The sequence below is a fragment of the Rutilus rutilus genome (assembly GCF_951802725.1).
Source record: "Rutilus rutilus genome assembly, chromosome: 7".
NCBI lineage: Eukaryota > Metazoa > Chordata > Actinopteri > Cypriniformes > Leuciscidae > Rutilus > Rutilus rutilus.
The window spans coordinates 7,278,186-7,302,226 of NC_140221.1; the positions used below are offsets into that span (position 1 = coordinate 7,278,186).

At 38.0% G+C, this 24,041-nt stretch overlaps 1 protein-coding gene across 1 annotated transcript in view; it reads right to left on the reverse strand.

Annotated features, from left to right (window-relative positions):
• Positions 1–23,663, reverse strand: part of lig3 (ligase III, DNA, ATP-dependent) — a 55,189-nt gene extending 31,526 nt beyond the window's left edge. Inside the window, exons 1-19 of the mRNA XM_084415428.1 lie at positions 23,509–23,663; positions 21,934–22,524; positions 21,711–21,839; positions 17,253–17,465; positions 17,019–17,170; positions 16,765–16,931; positions 15,847–15,924; positions 15,601–15,769; positions 14,158–14,313; positions 13,921–14,052; positions 12,975–13,054; positions 12,741–12,828; positions 12,490–12,567; positions 11,321–11,444; positions 11,074–11,216; positions 10,897–10,971; positions 10,452–10,598; positions 9,862–10,012; positions 9,655–9,752 (exon numbers count right to left, since the gene is read on the reverse strand). Coding sequence (XP_084271554.1) covers positions 9,655–9,752; positions 9,862–10,012; positions 10,452–10,598; positions 10,897–10,971; positions 11,074–11,216; positions 11,321–11,444; positions 12,490–12,567; positions 12,741–12,828; positions 12,975–13,054; positions 13,921–14,052; positions 14,158–14,313; positions 15,601–15,769; positions 15,847–15,924; positions 16,765–16,931; positions 17,019–17,170; positions 17,253–17,465; positions 21,711–21,839; positions 21,934–22,477 — 2,724 coding nt within the window. The 5' untranslated portion in view covers positions 22,478–22,524; positions 23,509–23,663. The remainder of the gene's footprint in view (positions 1–9,654; positions 9,753–9,861; positions 10,013–10,451; positions 10,599–10,896; positions 10,972–11,073; positions 11,217–11,320; positions 11,445–12,489; positions 12,568–12,740; positions 12,829–12,974; positions 13,055–13,920; positions 14,053–14,157; positions 14,314–15,600; positions 15,770–15,846; positions 15,925–16,764; positions 16,932–17,018; positions 17,171–17,252; positions 17,466–21,710; positions 21,840–21,933; positions 22,525–23,508) is intronic.
• Between the last annotated feature and the right edge of the window lie 378 nt (positions 23,664–24,041).

The window sequence follows — 24,041 nt, forward strand, 5'->3', positions numbered from 1 at the left end:
ATGTGTGTGTGTGTGTGTATATATATATATATATATATATATATATATAAATATAGCTGCGAGCAGCGATGGAGGGCCAAAGCCGGTGGCACCGCCATCCCCGGTGCCTTTAGGTAACTAAAGGCACCGGGGTGGCGGTGCCACCGGCTTGGGCCCGCAATCGCTGCTCGCAGCTATATTTATTATTATTATTATTATTGTTCTTCAAGGGTTCGGGGGCTTTTGGGGCCTTTAACGTGCTCAAAAACTCATGAAACTTTGCACGCATGTCAGAACCCGCGGCCATTAGGGCCGGGCTGAAGCTGGTACCCGGGCGTGGCAGGGGGGCTCAACAGCGCCCCCTGGTACGGAATCCGAACACTTGTCCATAAATCAAACACACTTGCATGTAATAATATGAAACTCGGAACACATATAGATCTCATCGGGCCGAACAACTTTCGTGCTCTAAGTTTTACGCCAGCCCAACAGGAAGTTGGCTATTATGGGATGTTTGGAAACGCATGCTGTGGAATTTAATGTACTCCTCCTAGGGAATTCATCCAATCGCCTCCAAACTCAGTCAGCATGAAGTCAAGACATTGAGGATGCTAAATTGCGGACGGATTTTTGATATCTCGAACGGTTTGGCCGTGGCGAGGACACGAATTTATGGCGAATAATGGAAACAGGAAGTGTGTTATAACTTCTGCATACATTAACTGATCTTGATGAAACTTCAGCAGTGTGTTCGTTGTAAGAGGCCGATCACATGGATGTGACTACTGTGAGTCTAAGTTAAAGCGCCACCAACTGGCAGCAGGAAGTGTGTCCCTTTCAAAATGCTTTAAAATCACCCTCTTATTTTTACCCAATTTGCTTCAAACTTTATGTGTATAATGTAAACACACGGCAGATGTAGACCTGTGAAAGGATTTTTGATATCTTTAATAATGTTGCCATGGCAACGCTTCAAACTTTAATATTCTTTTTTGATGCTTTTGAGACTCTTAACATACTTGAAATTGCATGAAACTCGACAGACACATCACATTTATTAGCCAGTAGACATGTGCAAAGTTTCAGAAACGGGCGTGGTGAGGGGCTCAGTAGCGCCACCTTTAGTCATAAGTGGGGGGGGGGTTAGTTTTATCAACAGCAACAAAACTTGGTATGTGTATTGTTCTCATCAAGACGGACAACTTTCTAATTGACATTAACTACCTCCAACCAACAGGAAGAGAGATATTTTGGTTTGAATGTGGATTTTCTGAAGAATTTTCTCTCCCTCTCTCTGTGTCTCTGTGTGTGAGAGGGGAGGGGGGAATTTGACTATTGCTTTTATATTGTTAATCAAGGTTTCAGGGGCTTTTGGGGTCCTTAACGTGCTCAAAAACTCTTGAAACTTTGCACACAAGTCAGAACCCCCTGCCATCAGGGACAGGCTGAAGCTGGTACCCGGGCGTGGCAGGGGGGCTCAACAGCGCCCCCTTGAACGGGGTCCCAAAACTTGGTCCATAGATCAAACACGCTTGCATGAATTAATATGAAACTCGGTACACATATAGATCTCATCGGGCCGAACAACTTTCCCCTGGTCAAGTTTTACGCCAGCCCAACAGGAAGTCGGCTATTATTGGTTGTTTGGAAAACGCTTCCTGTGGAATGCGAAGTACTCCTCCTAGAAAATTCACCGTGTCCCCTCCAAACTCAGTCAGCATGAAGTCAAGACATTGAGGATGCTAAATTGCGGACGGATTTTTGATATCTCGAACGGTTTGGCTGTGGCGAGGACACGAATTTATGGCGAATAATGGAAACAGGAAGTGTGTTATAACTTCTGCATACATTAACTGATCTTGATTAAACTTCAGCAGTGTGTTCGTTGTAAGAGGCCGATCACATGGATGTGACTATTGTGAGTCAAAGTTATAGCGCCACCAACTGGCAGCAGGAAGTGTGTCCCTTTCAAAATGCTTTGAAATCACCCTCTTATTTTTACCCGATTTGCTTCAAACTTTATGTGTATAATGTAAACACACGGCAGATGTAGACCTGTGAAAGGATTTTTGATATCTTTAATACTGTTGCCATGGCAACGCTTCAAACTTTAATATTCTTTTTTGATGCTTTTGAGACTCTTAACATACTTGAAATTGGATGAAACTCGACAGACACATCACATTTATTAGCCCGTAGACATGTGCAAAGTTTCAGAAACGGGCGTGGTGAGGGGCTCAGTAGCGCCACCTTTAGTCATAAGTGGGGGGGTTAGTTTTATCAACAGCAACAAAACTTGGTATGTGTATTGTTCTCATCAAGACGGACAACTTTCTAATATACATGAACTATCTCTGACCAACAGGAAGAGAGATATTTTGGTTTGAATGTGGATTTTCTGAAGAATTTTCTCTCCCTCTCTCTGTGTCTCTGTGTGTGTGAGGGGAGGGGGGGATTCGACTATTGCTTTTATATTGTTAATCAAGGTTTCAGGGGCTTTTGGGGTCCTTAACGTGCTCAAAAACTCTTGAAACTTTGCACACAAGTCAGAACCCCCTGCCATCAGAGACGCTCAACAGCGCCCTCTTGAACGGGGTCCCAAAACTTGGTCCATAGATCAAACACGCTTGCATTAATTAATATGAAACTCGGTACACATATAGATCTCATCGGGCCGAACAACTTTCCCCCGGTCAAGTTTTACGCCAGCCCAACAGGAAGTTGGCTATTATGGGTTGTTTGGAAAATGCTTGCTGTGGAATGCGAAGTACTCCTCCTAGAGAATTCATCCAATCCCCACCAAACTCGGTGTGCATGAAGTCAAGACATTGAGGATTCTAAATTGCGGACGGATTTTTGATATCTCGAACGGTTTGGCCGTGGCGAGGAAACGAATTTATGGCGAGAAAAGAGAAACACGAAGTGGTATAACTTTTGCATACATTAACTGATCTTGATGAAACTTCACCAGTGTGTTCGTGGTAAGAGGCCGATCAGATGGATGTAACTATTGTGAGTCAAAGTTATAGCGCCACCAACTGGCAGCAGGAAGTGTGTCACTTTCAAAATGCTTTTGACAAAAGTGGGGGGGTTAGTTTTATCCACAGTTACAAAAATCAGTACGTACATTGGTCTCATCGAGCCGGACAACTTTCTAATATACAGTTATTAGCTTCGACCAATAGGAAGTCAGATATTTTGGTTTGAATGTGGATTTATTTGCAAATTCAGCCTCTGCTTTTTACCCACTCCTGCTAAGTGTTTTTTTTTTATTCACACCAAACTTTTTTAACACGATGAAAATACATTAAAGATGCTAAATTGTGAACGGATATTAAATATTTCAAACGGTTTTGACATGGCGAGGGATTAAAATAATGTCAAAAAAGGAATCAGAAAACATCTCATATCTTCTTAAAATTTAATTATACACCATTTATTTTTATATAAAATTATACAAATATCAGAACTAAACCGAAACAGAACTAGTTTTGGGTTTATTCAGTTTTTTTCAATTCAAGAATTATGTACAAGTTTAAAATCAGCCAGAATGCGCTATTTAGTTAAAAAAAAAGTCATACATAGGGCTATACTGCCCTCTTGTGTTCAAAATCAAGTAGGCCCATTGTATATTGTATTTATATATAAATATAATAGCGATGTGACTGAGAATTTTTTCTCAATGGTTAATCGATGTGTGACACCGCGGCGGGGGCTTTTAAATCGCTAACTTAAGGGGATACTCCACTTTAAATTGAAAATTCTGTCATCATATACTCACCCTCATGTTGTTTCAATCCTTTATTAATTTCTTTCTTCTGCTGAACAGAAAGGAAGATATTTAGAAGAATGTCAGTAACCAGACAGTTTCTGGTCTCATTGACTTCCATAGTATACATTTTTTTCCTACTATGGAAGTCAATGGGATCAGAAACTGTCTGGTTACTGACATTCTCCTAAATATCTTCCTTTCTGTTCAGCAGAAGAAAGAAATTCATAAAGGATTAAAACAACATGAGGGTGAGTATATGATGAGCGAAAGTGAAATACGGACGTCCAGTAGGAATGAACTAAAAAACATTCACTCTGTTCTGCTCATTCCTCGCTGTAGACGTGTTATTGCCCATGCAGCCGTGAGCATTTTAGTTTCATTTAAAAAATAGCGCCATTTCGGGGGTGGGATTGCTTGAATGTTTTTTTACAAAAGCACAATGTTGTGTTTTATTGCGAGTGTACATAAATATAAGTAAACACAGTGCAGTTTAAATGATGTCCTGTATGAACAAACCGACGGAGTAGCCTATGTTTTTATGTTTCCACTGTTCGATCGCGCCCACGCCTCACTCACACACACACACTGTGCATTCCAGCATTGCAATCTTGACATCGCAGCCGGTTCATTACAGCCGTAATAAAATATAATAATAAATATAAATAGTCAACCTATTTGCAGCAAATGATAGTAGATTTTAGATCAATATATTTGTTTTCCTTACAATTTTAATTAACACTAACTTTATTCTCATCTGAATTATAAATAATTTATTTCTGTATAAAATAATACTACCATTAAAAAATACATTTGATTGTCTTTTTTAATCAATGGAGAATGTGTGACTTAAAAATAAACAGATTAGTGCTCGGTTTGAGGACAAGAAATGAAAACCAATGCAATATGATGAATGTCCAAAAACGTTCGCTCTTCTCTGCCCGTTCCTCGTCTCGCCATATATATATAATTTTTTTTTTGTTACATATATATAATGTATATATAAATTTTTTTTGTTACATATATATATATATATATATATATATATATATATATATATATATATATATATATGTATATATATATATATACACACATATATATATATATATATATATATATATATATATATATATATATATATATATATATATATATATATATATAAATATAGCTGCGAGCAGCGATGGAGGGCCCAAGGCGGTGACACCGCCACCCCGGTGGCTTTAGTGTAACTAAAGGCACCAGGGTGGCGGTGCCACCGGCTTGGGCCCGCAATCGCTGCTCGCAGCTATATTTATTATTATTATTATTCTTCTCCGCATTTAATTGCATTTTTGAGGGCCTAAACATGCTCGAAAACTCACGAAACTTTGCACACGCGTCAGAACTGGCGAAAATTTACATCTGATATAGGTTTCAGAATTGGGCGGGGCAAAATGGCTCGATAGCGCCACCTATAAAAGTTCAACAGAGTGCGCCTCCCGCTGTGTTCCACGTACGTGTACGAAATTCGGTACATATGTGTAATGACCTAATACCTACAAAAAAGTCTCTTGGAGCATAGCTCTAAACACAACAGGAAGTCAGCCATTTTCAACTTCCTCTCTGATTTTTGTGCACTTTTTGCCATTTTCAGGCCTCGTACTTTAACGAACTCCTCCTACAGTTTTAATCTGATCATCTTCAAATTTGGTGAGTGTAATCTTAAGGCCTTTGCGACGTTAAATTGCGAAGATCTTGAGTTTTCGTCGAAGGGCGGGCCCTCGGCGGCCTGACAAATTTTGATGTTTCGCCATGAAACAGGAAGTTGCTGTAACTCAGGCATGGAATGTCCAATCTGCCCCAAACTTCACACTTTTGATAAGCGTTCTGTCCTGAACACATGACCATGCTCATATTCAGTTACAGTCATAGCGCCACCTGCTGGCAACAGGAAGTGACATGTTTAACACTCTTGTGGACTCCTGATAACATATAAAAAAGTGCCAGCAAGTGCTAAACATGCTAACAACTTACTAGAAACATGCTAAAACATGCTAGCAAACACTTAGCTAAGTGCTAAAGCATGCTATTACTGCAATTAAATAGGAATTTGCTGTAACTCAGGCACGGAATGTCCAATCTGCCCCAAACTTCACACGTTTGATAAGAGTCATGGCCTGAACACATCTACATGAGAATATTCAGTTATAGTAATAGCGCCACCTACTGGTAACAGGAAGTGTCATGTTTAACACGTTGATGCCGTTCTAGCAACATGTTAAAAATGCCATTGACTTCTAAAAATGCTAGAAACATGTTAAAACATGCTAGCAATACTTAGCTAAGTGCTAAAGCATGCTAATTCAATGAAACAGGATGTTGTTGTTACTCAAGAAGGCAATGTCCAATCTGCGCCAAACTTCACACTTTTGATAAGCGTTCTGTCCTGAACACATGACCATGCTCATATTCAGTTACAGTCATAGCGCCACCTGCTGGCAACAGGAAGTGACATGTTAAACACTGTTGTGGACTCCTGATAACATATAAAAAAGTGCCAGCAAGTGCTAAACATGCTAACAACATACTAGAAACATGTTAGCAAACACTTAGCTAAGTGCTAAAGCATGCTATTGCTGCAAATAAATAGGAAGTTGCTGTAACTAAGGCATGGAATGTCCAATCTGCCCCAAACTTCACACTTTTGATAAGCGTTCTGTCCTGAACACATGACCATGCTCATATTCAGTTATAGTCATAGCGCCACCTGCTGGCAACAGGAAGTGACATGTTTAACACTCTTGTGGACTCCTGATAACATATAAAAAAGTGCCAGCAAGTGCTAAACATGCTAACAACATACTAGAAACATGCTAAAACATGCTAGCAAACACTTAGCTAAGTGCTAAAGCATGCTATTACTGCAATTAAATAGAAATTTGTTGTAACTCAGGCACAGAATGTCCAATCTGCCCCAGACTTCACACGTTTGATAAGAGTCATGGCCTGAACACATCTACATGAGAATATTCAGTTATAGTAATAGCGCCACCTACTGGTAACAGGAAGTGTCATGTTTAACACGTTGATGCCGTTCTAGCAACATGTTAAAAATGCCACTGACTTCTAAAAATGCTAGAAACATGTTAAAACATGCTAGCAATACTTAGCTAATTCAATGAAACAGGATGTTGTTGTTACTCAAGAAGGCAATGTCCAATCTGCGCCAAACTTCACACTTTTGATAAGCGTTCTGTCCTGAACACATGACCATGCTCATTCAGTTACAGTCATAGCACCGCCTGCTGGCAACAGGAAGTGACATGTTAAACACTGTTGTGGACTCCTGATAACATATAAAAAAGTGCCAGCAAGTGCTAAACATGCTAACAACATACTAGAAACATATTAGCAAACACTTAGCTAAGTGCTAAAGCATGCTATTGCTGCAATTAAATATGAATTTGCTGTAACACAGGCATGGAATGTCCAATCTGCCCCAAACTTAATATGTAACATGCAATAAACATGCTAGCAACACATAGCTAAGTTCTAAAGCATGCTAGAAATGCTAAAGGAAGTTGTTGTAACTTAGGCATACAATGTCCAATCTACCCCAAACTTCACACGTTTGATAATAGCTATCTCCTGAACACAAGTCCATGCTCATATTCAGATATAGTCATAGCGCCGCCTGCTGGCAACAGGAAGTGACGTTTAACACTATTCTGGACTCCTAATAACATATAAAAAAGTGTCACCAACTGCTAAACATGTTAGCAACATACTAGAAACATGCAATCAAATACTTAGCTAAGTGTTAAAGCATCCTATTACTGCAATTAAATATGAATTTGCTGTAACTCAGGCATTCAATGTCCAATCTACCCCAAAATTAAAGGGTTAGTTCACCCAAAAATGAAAATTCTGTCAGTAATTACTCACCCTCATGTTGTTCCAACCATGTAAGTCTTTCGTTCATCTTCGGAACACAAATTAAGATATTTTTGATGAAATCTGACAGAATTTTGACTCCTCCATAGGCTTCCAGTGTGACCGAAACTCACCGGCCCAGAATAGTTATTAAAACATCGTTAAAATAGTCCAAGTAACTACAGTGGCACTACATTAAGTTTATCATGCGACGAGAATACTTTTTGTGCGCAAAAACAAACAAAAATAACGACTTTATTCCACTTTTCATTTCCTTCTCTCTGGGCCTCGTAGTGTGTTTGCGCTGCGCGTCTGTGTTGCACGTCATCACGCAACACACACATGACCGGCGTCGGCCAATAGTGAGCCTACGTGGTGACGTGTGACACAGACGCGCTGCGCAAAAACACTACGCAAACCAACTAGACATCCAGAGAGAAGGAAATGAATAGTGGAATAAAGTCGTTATTTTTGTTTGTTTTTGCGCACAAAAAGTATTCTCGTCACTTGATATACTTAAGATTGAGCCACTGGAGTCACTTGGACTATATTAACGATCTCTTTAATAACTTTTCTGGGCCAGCAAGTTTCGGTCACACTGGAAGCCTATGGAGGAGTGAAACATGGCTCAGATTTCATCAAAAATATCTTAATTTGTGTTCCGAAGATGAACGAAGGTCTTACGCGGTTGGAACAACATGAGGGTGAGTAATTACTGACAGAATTTAAATTTTTGGGTGAACTAACCCTTTAATATGTAATATGCTAGAAACATCATAAAACATGCTAGAAATGCTAAAGGAAGTTGTTGTAACTCAAGCATACAATGTTCAATCTGCCCCAAACTCCACATGTTTGATAAAAGTCCTGCACTGAACACATCTACATAGCGATATTCAGATATAGACATAGCCCCACCTACTGGCAACAGAAACTGACATGGTTAACACAGTAATGCAGTACTAACCACATAACTATTGTGTACTAAGCATGCTAAAAACATACTAAACCTGCTAGCAACTACTATATATACCTCCTTAAATGCACATTGTCCAACCATGCTCTGTCTTCCTAAAGCCACCGGGTGGCGGCGGCACGGGTGCGAGGGCCCTTTCATCGCTGCTTGCAGCTTTAATTATGTTCTATTATGCATTTTCCTTGTTATATGACTAACAGAAATTCATGAAATAATATAGGCTAGGCTATAGGCAGACACACAGTAATTAGATAAGTAATAAGATATGTAGGCCTATTCAATGTTGATTTTGAAATTAGTGAACATCACCATATATATGATTTGAAAAAAATTATAAATTATAAATGAACATTTCTAAAGACAGTTAATATTTTACATAGAATATCACAAAAATATTAACAACTTGTTTTTTCAACATCTTCAGGGAAAGTGCACACAGTGAACGTTTCAATGGCAAGAAAAAAACAATCTATGAATGTCCTATTACAGGCTGAAAGGTACAAAAAAGATGTGCAATCTAACAAGTGCACACATGAACTATAAACACCTACTAAAATGGATTTTGCCATTGACTGGCGCTAACGATTTCAGCAGCTTTCAGTCCATAATGGCGGACGCGCCTCCGCAGCGCCATCTACAGACTGTTACCCATAACACAACAGAGTTTCGCCTCTTGGGCTTCTATACTCTTTGACGCAGCACAAATGTTCTCAACATTAATAATAAAAAAATGTTTCTTGAGCATCAAATCAGCATATTAGAAGGATTTCTGAAGGATCATGTGACTGAAAACTGGAGTAATGATCACAGAAATAAATTACATTTTAAAAGAAAAGTTATTTTAAATGATAATTTTTCACAATATTACAGTTTTTACTGTATTTTTGTAAAAAAAAAAAAAGGAGACTTGAGCATTAGACCGACCACAAACTTTTCAACGGTAGTGTGTGTGTGTGTGTGTGTGTGTGTGTGTGTGTGTGTGTGTGTGTGTATGTGTGTGTGTATAACAAACCTTCTTAGCATCTTGTTTCTCTGTGGGTAGTTTCCTCTTAACTGCGGGAGAGGATGATTCTGTTTTCACTGCCTTTGCTTTGGGAGTATGACCGTTTTCTGAACAGTTGAAACAATTACAGAACATAAGAGCTTTATTAACGGTACTTGCAGATGACACACTTGACAGCTATAGACCAAACAGGATCTCTTCATGGCAAACGCTTACTGGGCTTGTTAGCTGTGGAAGCTCCATGAGATGTCGAGGGAGAGCTTCCTCCACTCTCGCCTCCTGAGGAGCTCTTGTCATTTTTGCTAGTTTTGGACGGACCAGCTGTCACCTCAAAATCACAGTTCTCCTTCGAGATTCGATACAGCTCCTGCACAAAACAAAACAAAAACAATTGTCACGAAATGGAAGTTGGACTCAAATCTGAATGCGTGATGGCAGCCGATTGTGGAGGGGCGGGGTTTAAGCAAACAAAATGTTTGGAGAAGTCCGACACGCGTCACTTGAGAAAAATCTGTTGGTTCACCGGAAGATCAAATTATGACTTTGATTAAACATTCTGAGGTCAAAAAAAGAGAAAGAAACCCGAGTCATTCACATTAAGATCATGCATTTACAAAATGAATGAGGCAAATTTTCATTTCATGCTGATTTTAAGAGAACATATTTTCGTCATTTTGTACATGCCAGGAAAAGCTTGCTCTGAAATTATTCACACGTCATATCTTTTGAGACGCTTGATGGCACATTCTTAATTGCATCTCAAAATGCTTACAGATATGCAAATTTCATTTTACAATCAAGGGTACCTTAAGCTGCTGAAGGTTAGTGGCTGTCTTCCAGTCCTTGTCGTCACGCATTCGAGTGCACCGTGGGAAGCGGATGGATATGCCATCCGCCGTGTGCATTTCTGACTTGGAAAACTCTGCTCCTGTTATTTCCCACACTGGCGCTTTCTGTAAGCATGAACAAACAGGATATATTCTTCCTCAGTCATACACACAAAACAAACTTCTACAGTTTCAGTTCAGTACAAACATCTTAAACATTTGAGTGTTGCATGGTCTATTTAACACATTCATCGGAGTTAAAGAGATAACAAGCTAATAAAGTTCCTTCATTGCTGTTTTTCCCAATCATATACTCACTGTAACCAGGCTTTTAACGGTCTCATCAAGCTCATTTCACATTACAAGCACATTAACATTAAGCATCTCTTTAGTTGTATTTGGAAGAGGATTGGCTCAGTCTTACTTCTGGATCACGGATAATGAAATCTGGGTAATAGTTTTTGACAATCTTCAACCATCCTGGGATCTTGCTTGGCTCCTAATGGCGAGATAAACAGGAAACATACATCATGCAACTTTCATAAATCTGATATGGCAATATAGGAAGAATAAAATCTACTGAGTAAGTCATGAGATTTACCTTGCCTATTTTGATAACGTCCAACTCCTTCTGCAGTCTGGCTAACGTGGCGTCATCATAGCCTCCTGAACACTTGGTCACAGTGCACCACTTTCTGGATTCTGGGTCATAGCAGCCCATGAGGAAACTGGACATAATTCCACCTGTGTGGCAGACAGAAACATAATATTTCAAAATTGTGCTACACTAGCATCTCTGAAGTTCAATTATTGTTTAAAACCATTTGGATTGGACTGCTGATACTGACCATTTGAGCCTTTGCCATAGAAAGCTCCAAGCACCACAAGGTCAGCGGTGTCCGCCATTGCTCCTTCATTCAGATAGTCTTTCTTCACCTTCAACCAGTGACGCTTTCCTGGTTCATAATGCCCCTGAAACAGCAATAAAGCCCAGATGTAGCATGAAGTGATCTAGCAAACTCATATGTATTAATAATAATTTGTTACATTTTCTGGGTACTCAAAGCGCTATACATATGGAATCAGTATACAGTATATGGGGATGATTAGGAGGCCATGATGGACAGAGGCCAATGGACAAAATTTGTCCAGGATGCCATGGTTAGACCCCTACTCTTTTTGGGATTTTCAATGACCAGAGAATCAGGACCTCGGTTTAATTTCTCATCCGAATGACGGTACTTTTTGGCAGTATAGTGTTTGGGCGTTAGGACCCACACAGACCTGAGAGCAATAAGCTGTCAGAATCCTTGGGTTTTGGGCATTACGATCATGGGCTCATCATACTATATACGAAGCACTCAACATTAACGCTTGTCCGGGACAAGTGGATTTTTTTGAAGGGGCAAGTGAAAGAGAATTTTACTTGGCCGACTGGACAAGTAGCCTGATTAAAACTTCAGTAACAAAAATAAAACAACTGAATCACCAAAATACGAGAATGATTCAGATTTTATTACATTCTTGAATGAATCAGCCATTTGAACAAATGGCTCAAAGACTCACTCATTAAGATGGTCACTTGGCAGGTGCCACCTATTGGTGGATATGTTTCATGTTTAAAGTTTAAATATCACAAATATGCAGATTTAAATGCCAAAGCTGATTTCTATCAGATAAGAAATGATCTGATAAGAATATGGCTTCAGAATAAATTATATTTACACCAAAAAAAAAAAATCCTGACAAGCAACTTTTTTTACTCTGACTTGTCTGAAGGACAAGCACATGACAAGGCTTAATGTCGAGCCCTGATACTATTTTTGCAACATGTATACTACGCACTGTATGCAAACTTTCCGTGAGAATGGAACAGACGGGAGCAGATTTGTCTCGGTGTGGCCTTCAAACGTACAACATGAAGGTTATAGCAAACCATTTCAAGTGCTTTAAGAGGTAGCATACTGTGCAGTTTGCAGTACGCTAGTATTACATTCGAAACATAGCCAGGCTGTACCTTGAGATCCTTCAGAACCAACCCCTCCAGTCCCTCTCTGATGACACGTGTGATCATTTCTGCCAGGTCAGCAGCTCTCTGTTGGAACACAATGTCATTAGCCATCATAAAATCATCCACCTTGAAGTCTTACTATAACATCAACCGCTAATTAACTTGACCTACCCACATGTTTGTAAACATTCTAGAATATTGAGGACATGCAAGATGGGTAGAGAAAGAAAAACATACAATAACACTGAGGAACTGACCGTGACATGCTTCATTTCTGAGAACAGAATCCTGTTAGGAACTTCCACCATATTGTCATGGAGAAACTTTCTTCTTTCACAGAGAGGTCTGGAAAACATCATCACGTCAACATCTTTCACGTCTTAGATTGAAAATATCAATTAACCTTTAATATAAATGTTTTATGGTCCTATAAAACCTGAAATAACTTTCAGATAAATGATAAATAAATGTATTCCTTAAGGTTAACTCACTTGTCCATGAGACTGACACCATTAAAATAAATGCAGTCGAACACAAACAGACCCACTTGAGCATCCTGGAAAGCTGCTTTCTGGAAACACACAAAAACAAAACAATGCTCTTAGTTCAGATGACTTCATAAACGTTTAAAAGTTGTTGTTTAAGCAATTAATACTTTTATTCGGCAAGGATGCATTCAATTTCTCAAAGGTGACCGCAAAGACATTTATAATGTTACGAAATATTTCTGTTTCATACAAATGCTGTTCATTATCTATCTATCTATCTATCTATCTATCTATCTATCTATCTATCTATCTATCTATCTATCTATCTATCTATCTATCTATCTATCTATCTATCTATCTATCTATCTATCTATCAGCATTTTTATCAAGCTCGTATATTTAGGTTCAGTAGTTTCACTTAAATGACAATTAATAGGTAATTTCCATTGCCATTAAAAGTGAAATAACTGAACATAAACATACAGGCTTGATAAAAATTATCATTCTAGAATAAAATTTCAGATGGCACTTAGAGGCTTTTGCATCTGAAGTCTTCATACATATATACACACACACACACACACACACACACACACACACACACACATATATATATATATATATATATATTTCTTTTGTGAAACATTCTTTTGTGCCTGCAACAGACTGTGTGATTTCGGCAATCCTATAAGATCATTACAAATCACACTGTACAACATGGATCTAATAAACTTGGGTATGACATGTATATCACTTTGGAAATTGTGGTTTTTATGTGCGAAAAATAAATAAATAATAATAAAACTAAAGAGGAGAATATAGACGTGGTCATAGTTAGGGAAAAGAGGCCAACTTGGCATGCCAATTTTGTAAATGAATTTTGCCCAAAATCGTACAATGTGCAACAGGGCCTTAAGGAACACTAAAACAGCATTGCTCTCTGGTTTACCTTGTGTACTCCAAGAGTGCCAAATGGCAGTGGTTTGCTTGACTGGGTATCAATAAGAAGAACTTCAGCATCAAGGATCATGCTATGGCCACCAGGAAATGCCTGCGGTATGAACTCTTTAAAATGAGCAACCTGCAGGAGAAAAATCAAACACTTTTAAAATAAATCTTTGATTTTAAACACACACATACACCTTTATATTATATATTATGGCTAACAGTTGCTGGAGGTCCTGACCTTGTGTGGAAGTACTGGTTTGAGACTTCGACTGAAGTAACTAAAGTGATCGCCATTCTTATGGACCTGCACACGCTCCCCATCATACTTGATCTCAGAGTACATCCCATTAGGACACTTCTTCATGGCATACTCAATGGACTTGCATGCCTCTGCCTACAAGAATAAAAACAAGCAGATGATACCATTAAGAAAACCTTAGTAAATATTAGGCATGATCTTTTATTACCATTTCTTAAATATATTTAGACAAAATATCTTTACTGCTTATTAATAACCTATAACCTACAGACTAGTCCAAATTATTTAGTTTTAGACATTATGAAAACTTAACATTGATACTTAATATTGAATGTAATCTGTAGATGAAGAACATGGAATTTAAGTGATAGTTCACCCAAAATTCTCATGTTGTTCCAAACTTGTATGACTTTCTTCTGTGGAACTTAGAAGATATTCTGAGAAATGTCTCAATTTTGTTTCGTCCCCCCAAAAATTTGGGTCATACAAGTTAAACATGATTAGAGCAACATAAGGAGTAAATTATGACAAAAATGTTTAGGGCTGCCCCCGACTAAAGATTTTTCTAGTCAACTAGTAGTCGTTTATTAAAGCCATTATTTGACTAATCGCATGCTTGTATTAATTTAATTACATAAATGGAGAATACTAAACTAATAAGCCTTTAATATATAGCCTATTAAGCCCAAGCGCACGCATAAAGCGCTGGCAAAAGCAGCCTAATTATTATGAATGTGTCAGAAAAAGAAAAAAAAGAGGAGACAAATTATTATTTATTAATAAACTAGTGTTTTCTGAGTCAGTATACGCTGAGTTTCGGTACATTTTTGTGACGTGCTTCACTTCACGGAGACGGCAGAAAGCAAAAACGTTTTGTTATTGTGAGTTTACACAAATAAAACTTTACAGTTTTTAATGATGTATTACTCTTATCTATGACCAAAAATGACCAAAAATGTGTATTTTAAGTTCTTTTCGCTGTTATCAGGAAAACATGCAAGTGATCGCACCTTCATGTCGTGCAGTAAAGCGCGCAAATACTTCAGCTTCCACACTCCACACAAACACTTGGATATGCCCCTAATAATAGCGCACATTTATCTAGGTTAAAGTTAGAGAAAGAGGCAAATTGCTACTACTTGCATGTTTCAAATGATAAGCCATATATGAGGTTGATGGATGATAGTGGAACGTTTGGATTTCCTGCCCAACATGACTTCGCCACAAGTATTTTTTTTTTTTGGCTAACTGACTAATAGATTTAGACTAACATTAAAGTCAAAAACTAACTAAAATAAACTAAAATAGTAAAACTAAAATTTAAAATAAATAAACTAAAATAGTTAGTCAACTATTAGGGGGCAGCCCTAGAAATGTTCTGTTTTTGTGAACTATCGGTTTAAGGGCACTAGAGACTCAGACCAGCATTGGCTGTACGGGGGTCATCAGAGACGCCTCCACACTAAGGATCTTTCGGGGTCCTGTTCCATTAGAGGCGTCCTGCTGGTTCCGTAGCACCCTGTCGACTACGTCACCAAGGTTACGGGAGGCTTTGAAGGCATCATATGCGTTAGGGTCCACAGCATCCAAACTGATGAGAGAAAGGTTACACTGAGTGAGACAGAACGAACACGATGCCTTTAGGTACAATCTGCCAGCAACACTTACACGTGCTTAGCCCCCGAGTTAATTTTCAGATCATGTTTGACCAAACGAATGTAACACTTCAGATCATTTCCGGTACATCTGGGAATCAAGAAACATTTAAAAGTTAGCATCCTCAAAATTCAAACAAATGTAAAAAGTATAGTTTTTTTAACCCTCTGGTACTGTTCGCGTGTCGTTTTTTTATTTTTTATTAAATGATTGTACTATATTTTATTTTGAATTTCGATTTTTATTAATATTTTGTATTTTTAGGGTATTTTATGGAAATAAATTAATTTACGTAGTAGTTATAATCAATTTATACTAAATTTTAAGCACAGACCTGAAAATGAAATTTCCAACTTAAACTGTCGTAAATATTGAATGCTTTGGAGCACAAACTTAAGTTTGGTCTCTTTTTAAAGATGACAATTGGCAGATTATTGCTGAAGTGAAAAGTTTATTTTTTTATTTTTTTTATGTAACTTGAAAAAAAGTTCAGTTATTGTTATGAAAAATTCACAATTTAAATTTTCAATTTTTCTATGAAATATGTATTATCCAAAACACGTTTTACTCTAAAACTGTGAGAAAAATCAAAGCCATAAATCTATACAAGCTGTGTTCCAAATTTGAAGTTGATATCTAAAAAAAAAAAATGTTTCTAGTAAGAATTTGTTTGCGCGCAGTACCAAACGTTTGCAATAGATGAAATTAGTCTCCCATTAATTTCCAATGCAGTCATTTTTGACTGTGAACAATACAAGTTTTACAATACTTTTTTTTTTTAGGGCAATTTAACCTTTTCGAATCATGTCTATGATTTGTGTGTGTGTGTTCACACATCAAGTGCCAAAACCTTTCTGATGAAGTCTAATTCTAAATTCAAAAACCAGAGCATTTTATATAATCATTATCAAAGATTAAATTATTTCTGACTTTTTAGCAATGTCCTGCAGCTCTGTCTGCTGATCATCCTCCTTTGTGAGTTGGGCCAGACGGCTCAGTGAAGCATCCACCTCCTGGATGGTCAAAAGACTCTTGGCTGCTGGAGGGAAAGACTTGCTGTCCTCGAAAAACATCCGCACTGTCTCTGAAACATCTCCCTATATGAAAACGATTAAGATCAATGAAGGAAAGGCTCAAATATTTCTCTTCTTGGACTACTTTTGTAAAAGAAATATGCAACAAACCTGTTCCAAGTCTTGCACCATCTCATCCTGACTGCAATTCAATATGCGGCTGAAAAGCTTGACAATTTGTTTGTCATTGAGGTTGTACACATTTTTAACCACTCCTGGGAGGAGAAGCTTCAGCGTCAGGTACAAATCTCCTCTGAATTTGTCTGTGAAGATGTGGGAGGGAGATTAACAGAGATCACTTTGAGACTGCTTGTGTTAATGATGGCCCAGATTATTCATGCTCACCTCCACCAGAACCCTTTGTTAAGAAGTCTCTGATGATCTCGGTTTTGGCGTTGTAGCCTGACTTCTCTGCGACTAAGGCACAGAGTTTGCGGAACTCCCGCAGTAAGTTGTCTTTATGGTTGGGGTCACATAGTTTAGCTGATAAAGCGCTGCCCTGAGTGGGTTTGGCTGGAGACGGTCCAGGACTGGAGGAAGAGGAACCGGCCTTGGTAGCTGTGGACACAAGAGTATTAAGCCTTGTATTAAAGGGGTGGTATAATGCCCTTTTCACAAGATGTAAAATAAGTCTTTGATGTCCCCAGAGTGTGTATGTGAAGTTTTAGCTCAAAATACCCCACAGATATTTTTATATAGCATGTTAAATTGTCACTTTTTGAGGGTTAGTAAAACCGCACTGTTTTTGTGTCTGTCCCTTTAAATGCAAATGAGCTGCTGCTTCCGTCACAGAGGGCGGAGCTTCAACAGCTTGTGTTCTTTATTAAATTTCTTTATTAAATTTCAACAACTTTTAGCCTTTTATGTTCAAACCAGAGTCAGACAATGATGGAGAGACTCAAGAAGAAGTGACAAAGCATTTAGAAAGCAACAGGACATTTCTGAATGGTTAGTTGAAGAATTTATGCAGCTGATGTGGAGTTTACCATCTTCTAGTCATTGATTAGGCATATACTGTCATGATAATGCAGAGGTCTTCAATCCTGCTCCTGGAGGGCCACTGTCCTGCAAAGTTTAGTTCCAACCCTAATCAAACACACCTGAAACAGCTCATCAAGCACTTCAGAATCGCTTGAGTATTCAAAGGCAGGTGTGCTGAAGCAGGCTGGAACTAAACTCTGCAGGACAGTGGCCCTCGAGGAGCAGGATTGAAGACCTCTGTGATAATCTATAAACCGCGTTCCCGGGGGTGGGGTTTTTGTAAATTTTAGGGTTGGTGATGTCACTAACCCGGGAGGAATGTTGTGTAGTCCCTACCAGCCATTTGTTGTAGTCCTTAAAAAGCGATCTCTTTAAAAGTAAATATCTTCCTTTGCCTTGAACTTTGAGCATTGTAACTTTGCAGATGTTGTTTATGCTCAAACAGCAACATTACACACTAAGTAAAGTTAGAAAAGTGAAATCATAATCAACCACCCCTTTAAAATGGCAGAGCACGAGAGCATGAAATGATAGATCGCTTTCTCCACCTATATCAGTGGCTCAAAATGAACAGTGGCAGCTAAAAATGGTCAACAGATTTATTTTCCAGCTGGCAAGCCACTTTATATAAAATAAATAGTAAGAATGATAACATGACCCTCGTCCATGTAAATTCAAACCAATTCATACTAAAGCCGGGCTCAGACTACAGGAGTTTATAGATCTCAACTGACTGTGAAATCTGGTTGTATCACGCACATAAAGGCTGGAATACACTACACAACTTTTTCTCCGATTTTAAAAGTCGTATAAGTTATTCCAGCCTTAAGGAGAATCTTTACAGAGTTTCTTCTTTCAAATCTCAAACCTGCACACACTACAAGATTTGGAAATCGTGTCGCATCACACACTACAAGACATTCTTAAGATTATCATGCCAGATTTAGCAACTCGGATGTATATAAAATATATACGGTGTTGCAGCCACTTGCTGAAGACATTATATGAGGAGACAACGGCCCTCATTTATCAAAAGTGCGTACACCAAATTCCCAGTGTACACCTGGCGTACACCCAAAACCACGGTGACTTTGAGATTTATCAATATGGACGCTGGCGTACGGCACGCTCAAATCCTACGCCAGCTCAGGAGGTGGTGTACGCACGTTTTGAGTTAGTGTGGAAATGCGCAGAAAAACAATTCCTAACACCACAAAATGCACTGACAAACTAAAAGATATGATATATTATTACCCACTGTAAAAAAACAACAACATAGGGATGTTAACCGATGACCGTTTGACCGATGGTTGACCGTATCAACATTAACCGATTAAAGTTGTCGACAGTTAACTAAAGTTAGACAGTGGACTAAACGCTATACAGTTAGCCATCTCATTCCAAGATCTTTTTGTGTGAAGTGAACAAATCCCTCACACTCAATTTTTCATAACTCGCCTGTTTGTACTTAATAAACCAATAAAAACATTTGGTTTTCTGTGTCGGCTGCAAAGATTAAGTCTAATGACTCGCAATCTTCACAGTAGTGAACGCGCCGGAGAGAAATACACATTTCATACGGATTACATCGTTTTATTTTGTTTTGAATGGTTCTGTTTAAATAGATAATAGATATATTTCTATTTTTTTTTTTAGGTGTGTGAGGCTAGTAGTCTACCTTATAGCCTACGTTGAGTTTCGGTTCATGGATGATAGCTTAACGTTATCCAGTTCAGGCGCTGGCGCCTCCGTGTCTTGATTATCTCTGCCATTTACTTTTTATTTATTAAATCGTGAAATTGGATAATGAAACACTGATTAAAATTAAGATACAATTAATACAAAACGAAATTCGCTTTAAAGAAAGGCTTTGTGCTTTCTGTTTGAGGTCTCTGTGAATGTTTTAAAGCATGCCGCTTTCAGAGCGGTCACATCCGTTATGGATAACTGTCACGTAACATTGTTTTTTCCTCATAAATGTGAACACGAAAAATAAAAGACAAAAGACTTTTTTAAAAAGACAACCATCCACAACTCTATAACACTCCAGGCAAAGTATACCTCTTTTTTTTGTTCAGTAATGAAAGGCTTTCAATGACCAAAAAATAATTCAGACTGACAAAATAATAAAAATGACATTCTTCTTCTTTTAAATAATAATAATAATAATACAAATAATAATAATAACGACATTCTTCTTCTAAATAACAATAAGCGTCATTAATAATAAAAATCATAAATAATAAGAAGAATATTACAAATTGTCATGCAATTATTAATGTGAATGAATGGTACTCCACATCACATCATCATCATTATTGTACACCCTAATACATGTGACGTGATACGAAATTAAATGCTAATTGTTTCAAAACACGTGCTGTAAAATAATGCAATTGTGATAGGTCATTTGCTCATCCAACGTCGGAGAAGTTTATCTTCTTTGCCGTCTTCCGTGTGTCCATGGCGTAAAATGAGGGCGTGGGGGGAGCGGAGACTTGAATATATAGGGGCGTGTTATTCTAATGACGATCGTTTTCAGCCGCGGCATTTATCAAGGGCAGGTATTGCGTACACCTGGATTTCAAAGGTACGCACAGCTTCATAAATCAGGCGATGAGAGGAGTGTAAGCATAATCTTACGCCAATATATACGCCCGTTTCTACGCAAGAATGATAAATGAGGGCCATTATAGTCTCAGGCAGTCCTGTTGTTGCCACAATTCGACCAGCCGTTCCTCCATCTCCGTTATCCACCGGATCCATACAGATGCTGCTTGTTGTTTCACGGTCGCCATTTCAAAAGTTACATCACTTCCGACTCCTTGTAGACTTGTCTCTCATTGGCTGGTGTGGAAGTACTGATGTCATCATAGTCGTAATCATCCCGAATTCAAATCCTAAATATCAAACAGGGTTGATATTGTCAGGGCGGCCCCAATGTGTCCTCAGGCAGATCTGGAGGCTTAAGATTGGATCTGTAAACGCCTCACATTACCAGATAATCTGGGCCGAACATCGGAACCAACAGACGCCCTGGATGCGATTTTTTTCTCCAAATGTCGGGAGGGGTAAATCGGGCATAAAACGGCCTTAAACTCCAGTATTCTGAACCCGGGTTAACTGTCTATATACAGTTTTACTACCAGTAAGAAATATTTATGGCTGGTAAAATCTCAATCCATTCGTGTGGCAAAAAATGAATTTTGGATTCTGTATGTCATGTTTAAATCTCTACTGTCTCTACAACAATCAAGTTACATTACAATTCAAAAGTTGGGCATCAGTAAGATCATTTTTGGGGCAGCAAGGATGCATTAAATTAAGCAAAAGTGACAGTAAAATATTTTACATTGTTACAATAGATTTCTATTTCATGCTATTAAACTTTCTACTCATCAAAGAACCCTGAAAAAAATGTATCATGGTTTTTACAAAAATATTACGCAGCACAACTGTGTTAAACATTGATAAGAAATGTTTCTTTTACACCAAACTGACATAATTAGAATGACTTCAGAAGGATCATGTGACACTGAAGAGTGGAGTAAAGGTGCTAAAAAAATTCAGCTTTGTCATCACAGAAATAAATTATATTAAAATAGAATAAAATAGAAAACACAATAGTAATATTTTACAATATTGCCGTTTTACTGTATTTGATTAAATAAAAGCAGCCTTGTTACGCATAAGAGAGTTCTTTTAAAATTATTAAATAAACTGACCCCCATATATTTGAACTGTTATGTATCTTAAGATACACAAAAGTTACAAACAAAAATAGCAGCAAAAGAAAAAACCCATGCCCTCTTGGTGTCGTACCTGTGAAGCCAGAAAACTTGCGAGGAGCGTTGACTGTTGGATCAGCTAGTGGTGCTGACAGCTGCCCACTGTTGTTTAACTTTGCTTGCACTTTCTTCTTTGGGCTTGCATTGGTTTTGGCTGCCAGGTCTATTAAAGAGAAGAGAGACTGTTCAGCATATGTCAGGTCTGCAATGACATCTGATGCAAACTTAACAAGGAGAGCAAAACAGTGGCCGAATACCTGAAACATGTTTATTGATTAGTTCTTTATCCTCATCCTGAAGTTCCTCCCATCCCTCCAGCTCTGTGATGTCCTCGATTTTCTTTGTGGTGGCGCGCGCTCTCTCCAGCTTCTCAAAGATGCACTTTACATGGTACCACTCCTTCATTTCCCCTGCAGACTCACTGAACGGGTTCGGCACGATCTTACCAATCCGGACCAGCCCCTTCATGATCTTGTCTTTGCATTTCTTGCACCCAGCCGTGCCACGTTTGGCGTATTCCACGCAGTATCTCTGCTCTGCCATGTCTGGTTGTTCACGTTGCCACTCAGGCCAAGAAACGCGGAAATATGAGCCGGAGCTGAGAGTGAACTGTCGAATTTGTGGCACACGGAAAAAGACGCCACTGGGGCTAGATGCAAAGCACCACGGAAATGTGAGAGCTCTCGAGCACTGGAGATATTGACAATTTAGTGTTGCTCTGAATAATGTTTCCCTAAAAGGTTTTGGCAAAGATGATCTGCTTAGTGTCCTCACTATCCCACCAAACCAAAAACTGGGCATAAAGTTCAAAAATAGAGAGTTTTCATCTTACACAGCCGAGGTAATTTCTGGAAGAAGAAGAAGAAGAAGAAGAAGAAGAAAAAAGAAAAGCGAAAGATCATGATTAAACAGTATTCAGGGATTTTTATTTTATATTAACTGTGTGGAAAGATTAAAGTTAACTTAGTCTAGTGAGGTGTGGACAAGCTGATTCTGAAAACACTTTATTTATCCCTTCTTTACTATAGCATTAAACAACAAATGTCTAAACAGAATTTAAAAGGTGACAAAATGCTAAATAAGGCATATATATTGAAACCAAATTTAGTCAATTAAAAAAATATACAAAATGTACCACAGAGGAAATATTATCATAAACAACTTTATCTAAATTTAGTGTAAAAAATAAAAATACAATTCTTGAAACTCCCGAATTTGTCATTAGACATTGATTAAAAAGGTGACTCACAAATTTGTTCTGTTTAAGTGTCACATTGTAAATAAAATTGCACGTGAAACTTAAACCATAATATCTTATTACACCAAAATAACGGCGAATAATAATAATTTAAAACAAATATATAACTTACAAGCCAAGGTGACGTTCTATACATTCAAATCAATACTTTGTCTTTAAGCAAGAGTTCCCAATACTGTCAATATACTGCTTCATTTTACTCAAAGATCATACAGTTATATTTTCTACTAGTGAGCTTACATTTACGTAACATGAAATTAATCACTTATAATATAAAACACCTACAATCTAACACAATGCGCTGCAGAGTAACGTTAACGTTAATATATAAGCAACTTTATAATAAATAAATAAAAAATCCTACAAATGTCATTTTCAGACAGCATGTGCCGAAATTGAATATACTGCTAGAATAGTCATTCAGAAGTATGGTTTTGGTGGTTCTGTTTACGTGTCGCTTTGTTGATCAACGTGGAATTAGCTCACATGCTAATCTTAGCTGAAATATGCAGCAGTGAGTAGACATACAAACAGCTAACTGTGAGAGATTTTACAGCAACTCATTTCGTTTTACCTCAGTATTTTGTGCAAGTCGATCCCCAGCTCCTTATGCACCGGGTTTCATTTTAAAAACAACGTAATGTGTTAGCATAAGAACATGATTTCTGCATTGTGTGCGGTCCCCTTTAAATCACACGAGCGCTTCCTCTTTGTTTGCAAGTGTTTCCTGTGCAGTGCGCATGTGCACCAAAAATACCGTTGATGTTTTATCTTAAAGTTATTTATTTTTGCAAACATTTATCGACCTGGTTTTTAGACATAAATACAAGGTAAATTTAGACTTTGAATTTATTTAAACTTGTTTGAATTCATTGCGTTAACAATAATTTCACGTTTTTGTTGTTGTTCTACAACACATATTAAAACCTCAAACAACACTCTGTTGTTGTTAATAATAATAATAATAATAATAAACTTAAGTAAAAAAAAGAAAAGAAAGTTGCTAAAGGACAGCAGTACTTGTCTGTTTCGTCAAGCAAGTAAACTCAAAGCTATACTTGTGGTAGTTGTAGATTATCAAAGACTTTAGATAGGCTACTTTAGATA